Consider the following 6,302-nt stretch of genomic DNA (forward strand, 5'->3'; position numbering starts at 1 on the left):
GGATCATTTCCTCCAACAAAACAAAATGTTGGCACTAATTACTGGTGCTATTAAGTGTCCGCAAATGATCAGTTTCTTTCTTATGAAGGGGTGGGATGAAATTTCGACTTCTTTCCACTCCTTTTTGAACAGTCTTTTCATTGTCTGTTGTTGTTGCTTTCTTTTCTTTTTTAATGTTTAAAATAAACTTTCAAATCAAAATCAATCAAATTAATTAAACTTCCCGTCATGACTGGGCTGCATTTCTGTCAGCGGAGTCAATTTTTTTCCGAACAGCTGATTGGCCAGCGGGTGGTGCTTTTTATAGGATTAGATTCAACCCTGAACTTACCCTGCTCCGGAGCAGGATAGCCGTTCAGAGTAAGTTACCATGGTGATCTACCCCAATAAGAACTGAACTGGCTTTGTGAGACCAAAAACCCAGGGTTAACCCTGAAGTTACCTCGCTAAGACATTAATCCTGCTTCGTGATACAGGCCCCAGGTCATGATTTCTGGAAGGAGACATTGCTGTTGAGTTTTTAAAATGTATTTTTTCCAGCTTTGAGCACCACAAGCCAAGTGCTGTCTAGTTCCATTACATTGGAGAGATGCCAGACATGTGTACAGAGGATATCTCCAACACTCGTCAACTCGCACCAAAACCATCTAGATTGATAAATAAAACTACAGATAAGACAAAAAATGTGTATTTTGGGGTGGACTGTCCCTTTTAAAGGTTTGGCAGGGGTATTTTTCAACTTTGAAGAGAGTGAGGTTAGTTGTTTCCTCCTGCCCCTAGTTTTTATGCTAAGCTAAGCTCATCATCTCCAAACTCAAGTGTGTGTTATCCATGTTCTCATTTAACTCTTTGCAAGAAAGCCAAGAAGTGTCTTGCTTCTATGGTTTTGGTGAACAAATATGACAGATGACTACTGCTTTCTTTAATGCACACGACTGTTTGCTGCTGTGGTCTGAGTTTGATGAACTCCTTTCAGATTGCTGCTGCAGCTTGTTGTATGACTGAGGCAACCACAGAATCCACACCAAGGAAAATGATGTAGGCAGAATTTTATGGTGATCTGAGTTCCCTGAAATGACTGCTTGCTAAGCCCTGCCCTGTTGCTACAGCTGTCAGTCTTTTTGTTTGTGAACGACACATATGCAGATTTATAGAATACAATAGAATTTTTTATATTTTGGGTTCTTAACTGGTGACTGTCACTTGCTAGCTAATTAACTCTTATTCTGTGAGTTGGATGAAAATGCCAGATTCATTGTCCTTGCTTTGAAAAGAGAATAATGTAAACAAGTCTTAAAAATGCAATTGACAGATCCCAAGTCCTGCCTCCCTTAGTTACTGTTGCAAGGTTTGACAAGCTTGACCAAAAGAGACATGGCGATGCTGGTTTTCTGTGCTGCAGTGTTTATTAGATAGTGTTTGGGTGTCAGGCACTGAAGCCTCAAGAAGCTGACTAGAAGGACTACAGTACGCAATGGAAGTGCATATCCAAACAACACCAAAAGTTACTCCTGGGCAGCAAGTAGCCTTACAAACAATACAAACAAAGGAATATTAGCCTCAGTCTTTTTGGCTAATGATAATTCGTGTCATTTTAAAAATAAAAATATGTCAGCAACCAACCTATCTTGCGTTTTCCAGATCTCTTTAACATGTCACAGAAATAAGGAAAAAGCCAATCTGGCTGACACTGATGGTCGGATATTAAGGCAACTCCTCTTGATGTAGCTTTATGTTGACTAGTTAGTTAGCTAGCATTTTGCTAACATTAGCTAACTAAAGATGTGATGACAGTTGCTTCTACAAGTTGCCTGCAGCCACATCTTTTAAGTCAATTCAAGTCAGGCAAAAGTTGACTGAGGTTTTGCAGAAGTTTGCTCAACTGTTATTGGAGCACAAAGCAAAAAGGGACAGGACTTCAGAATGGCTAATTGATAGTTTCATACATGATATCATACTAAAAACTGAGGCTAAAGCTGGGTACTTGTCCTGGGCAGGAAGATAGCATCCACACCAGTTGATGATCCATGTAGAAGATAGATAAATAAAGAAGCAGCTCTTTTTGGCTGTGTTGTAGCATAAACAAGACTTAAATAAGAGAGGCTCAGACATGGGGTTGTACATTTGAGGGTTTACTCACAAAAAAGCCAAAGACTTGGTTCATCATGACAATTTATAGTGTATGACAAACAAGCATTGTGACAAAAAAGCATTGTAGGTACTGCAGATATGTTCCAAGTGTGATTTCTTTCCATTCAGACACCCAGCTCAGAGAACAATTGATTCTCCTCACATATCCCAGTTTGGCCAGAATTGTGTCAGATCTTTTAGCTGAAGTCATTTCAGGATAACAACAATCCATATCTCGTCACCCACACACACACAATAAGAGTTTAAGCCAGGTCATCTACACTATAGCTGCAGCGTATGGTACAAGTTAGGGGTGTCCCCGACTAAGAATTTTCATAGTCGAATCTGATTTGACAGATTTTTCTTTTAGCCGACTAATCGTCGAATCATGTTGTTTTCCCCCTCATTGATTAATGAGCTCATTTGCGTCAGTTTCCGCTCCAGAGAAAAGAGCTAAAACACCCAAATAAACAAATTTAATTCTTCAGTTGGCATAATAAGATAATAATAATAAAAGTAAAAGGGTTATCATTTTATCTTTATCTTTATTCGTTTCACTTCATCAAGGTATGATGCTCTAGATGAGCGCAGATGTGCTGCCCAGCCGGGGACAGCCCTCCATTTCCGAACCACCCCCACTCCGAAACTGATTTTCAAGTCCATATCGAATTTCCTGCATCAAACACTGCCGCCCGCTCTCTGGCCGCACTTGCACAATTCTAAAATTCGTTGTACTATGAGAGGTTGAAATGAACATTGTTTTTAATTGAAAATATGTCACTGTCTTCATTTATTATGTATAATTTTGCTAGCAGCAAACACATTTAAAAGGAGATGATTGTCAATTCTTTTTACGCGCGCTGTCCGTGGTGCTGAAATCCCCACTGCTGGATTGCCGTCCCCCTCCCCCGGTCAGACAGACTAGTGATAATAAAAAATTAAAAAAATCATAGTCTATCAACAAAACAATCAGCCGTGAAATTCGTTTCAAGAAACTTCAGGTAAACAAATAATCCTTCAAAAAAGTTTGATTTGAGAGCACATACCTCCTCCAAAGTGTTTGTTTATGCGCTCCGCCACCGTAAATCACTGTAGGCCTCGATGCTGCTCTGATGGTCCTGCAGCGCACTCACTCACCTCAGCTTATTTAGATCGAGTGACTGGGTGATTTATTCATGCTTAGTAATGGTTATGCCTTCTACTAATCATTAGGCTGATGTTTGTATCAAAATAGGCTATATATCATGAATTACTAGAAAACAAATACATTCTATGTCAAATCAAGATGTTCAGCCGCAGTGAGCACCCCCATATAGTCAGAATGGTACGGTCTTGTTTCATGACCACATTTTGCGACGATTCGACGGCGAGACTGGCAGTCAAATCAGACTTCTTCGAATCGAATCACTGAATCATCGACTATTCGGGGTCACCCCTAGTACAAGTTGTTATGAGTGGATGCAGCTAAAAGCTGCATTGTAAAACAAGTTATAGTCTCTTGCTGCCCAACCAAAATATAGAATCTTGATGCCAGTGGGTGGCAGATGCAGCAGTAACCACTTGCTGTCTAAAAAAACCCCATCAAGGCTGTGGTGCCCCAGGACAGGTACATACTTTTAAATGAAAATGCTAATGCTTTCTTGAAATGGGGATTACTAAATTAATCTGACACTGTAGCAACAATTAACCTGTTACTGCTTTCTGATACCAGGCCCAGGTTTATATAGTCCCAGAGGAGGTTTTGAAAGGAGAGATTTCAGAGAGTGTCCTGAAGGTGCAGACGAGCCTGGAGATTCTGCAGCTCTTCAGGAGCACCTATGAAGACCGGAGGGCCAATCTAAGCCAGTACCAGAAGAATGGGAGCTTTGTGAGGCCTTGGGACTTTTCCCCACTGTTGGTCTTTTCCAGACTTGACCGTTTTATCAACAGAGTCAGGACCATTAAAGTGAGTATGGAAACATTTTTCTTTACTCAGAAGGTGGTGAATAATTGAGAAATGTCTGAAGTTTTTGGCTTAAACTTGCCTTTTGTGAAAATTAGACCTGTCTTGACAGTGATACTGTAGTTTAGCTTGATTGCCCTTAGTTTCCCATTTCCTTTTTCCCAATAGGACATCCTGTTTACAGCTGTGGACCTGCTGAAGCTTGAGAAATTGGAAATTGGAGGCGTCCGAGGCCGAGCGCTCAGCCAGCAGGTCCAGTTGCTCCACCAAGAGTTTGCGGACATGTACAAATTGTTCACAGACAAGCCTTATGACTGCTTGGACCTCGACAACAGGGTATGAAGTATTAGGATCACAGGGTGCATGACAGTTTTGTTCACTTGCCTGCTGGGAAAATTGGCTGTAATTTTATAAAGCGACTTTGAAGGTCATTTTATTTTCACAAAGGTTCCATGAAATACAAGACACAGGCCACAGGCTGAATACTTCTCAGTACATGCTCTTTTTTTCAGGCTGGCAAACACCACCACATTCTGGTCACTTCAGCGTTTGTGGAGCAAATTGTATCTCTGCCCAAATGAAATGATGTGTTTTTTTCAGTGCCATGTAGTTGCATAAGCAAGATGTTCCTGAGTTATAGCAAGAAAAGCAATTTACTTTGCTTGTGAGACCCAGTCAGTGCTCCCTGCTGGATGGCTTTGAGTCAGTGAGATGTGAAAAGGAATTTGCTGTGCTGGCTCTGCGTTAGCGCGCACTGCTGTGTGGTTTTTTGGCTGTCGGTCTAGCTAAGCTATCTGCCCTGCAGGAGTATGAAGAAGACGCGAGGGAGTTCAAACTTAAGGTGGATGACACAGACCGACGACTAGGAGCCATCTTCTGCCAGGCCTTTGAGGATGCCTCTGGACTTGAGCATGCCTTCAAGGTCTGAAAACTTAATCTCCCTGTGTCACACACACACACACACACACACACACACACACACACACACACACACACACACACATTCACACAGTCACTGAAAGTGCTTTCACTTATCTGATGTCTGCAGGTTGTGGATATGTTTGGTAGCTTGCTGGAGCGCCCCTTAGTGGCCACAGATGCTCTGGACAGATACCCCTTCCTCGTCTCCATGTTTGACAAAGAGCTGGACGGCTGTAAACGCCTTTACAACAAACACATCCAAACTGCAGAGGAGCAGGGTGAGAGCCAAAAAATGCCTGCGTTTTAAATAATACTCAATTTAGTCACTTCACAGAGATGTATGAGTGAGCAGAGTGTGATCAGGAGGTCAAACCAGATTGAGGCTGAAATCTACCTTTAGATTGCTGAGGTTAGGTATGAAGATGAAAATAGTAATGTTCAGGTTAAGACTGCGAATTTCTGGGATTAATTTACTGTTCAATGTGGTTAAACCGAGGGATGAGTGAATATACCATTATCTGTATTTGTATCTGTTCAATCTGCAAGTGGGTGGGATATGATCTGGGAAGGTGTGTGGTCTAATCAGAACTTCTTATATTGAACCTGAAATTGATCTGGGTTGATCAGAATTTGCCATGTTTATTCATTTAAAAACTACTCACAGAACAGTGTCAGGACTGAGCTTCAGATCATTTTTGATCACAGAGTGAGAGCTGAACACACTAATCCAAGTGAAGATTTTCCATCATCACGAGTACAGATATTGACACATTTTACTCAGATGATAATGGTACTCATTAAAAATAGATGATCTGTACTGATGCAAATAGTTTTGGTTTTGTTTGTTCAGGTGTTCAGGTTTTGAGACACCTGTGTATGAGGCCCTGTCTACATGTATAAGGATATTTTTGAGAACAGCTATCTTTCCCCTCCGTTTAAAAAAAAATCTGTCTGTGATAGTCTGCCATCGTTGTTGTTTCTGGTCCATGCTCATTACACATAGCAATAATGGACATGCATGAACTAAGGAGACATAATCGTTTCCCAAACACTCCATTTTACATGTCCACATGGGTACAAAGTAACTGGAGTTTTGAAAATTCTGCACTTAAGAAGGCATTTTCAAAAATCATGTTTGCGTGAAGATAATATCAATTTCAATTAATCAATTTTATTTATAAAGCCCAATATCACAAATCACAATTTGCCTCACAGGGCTTTACAGCATACGACATCCCTCTGTCCTTATGACCCTCGCAGCGGATAAGGAAAAACTCCCCAAAAAAAACCCTTTAACGGGGAAAAAAAA

General features: G+C 41.0%; 1 protein-coding gene across 1 annotated transcript in view; it reads left to right on the forward strand.

Moving 5' to 3' along the window:
• Positions 1-6,302, forward strand: part of dnah9 (dynein, axonemal, heavy chain 9) — a 211,491-nt gene that overhangs the window by 10,495 nt on the left and 194,694 nt on the right. Inside the window, exons 6-9 of the mRNA XM_050060727.1 lie at positions 3,842-4,075; positions 4,241-4,408; positions 4,878-4,994; positions 5,121-5,271. Coding sequence (XP_049916684.1) covers positions 3,842-4,075; positions 4,241-4,408; positions 4,878-4,994; positions 5,121-5,271 — 670 coding nt within the window. The remainder of the gene's footprint in view (positions 1-3,841; positions 4,076-4,240; positions 4,409-4,877; positions 4,995-5,120; positions 5,272-6,302) is intronic.

This window comes from Epinephelus moara, chromosome 13 (assembly GCF_006386435.1).
Source record: "Epinephelus moara isolate mb chromosome 13, YSFRI_EMoa_1.0, whole genome shotgun sequence".
Lineage (NCBI taxonomy): Eukaryota > Metazoa > Chordata > Actinopteri > Perciformes > Serranidae > Epinephelus > Epinephelus moara.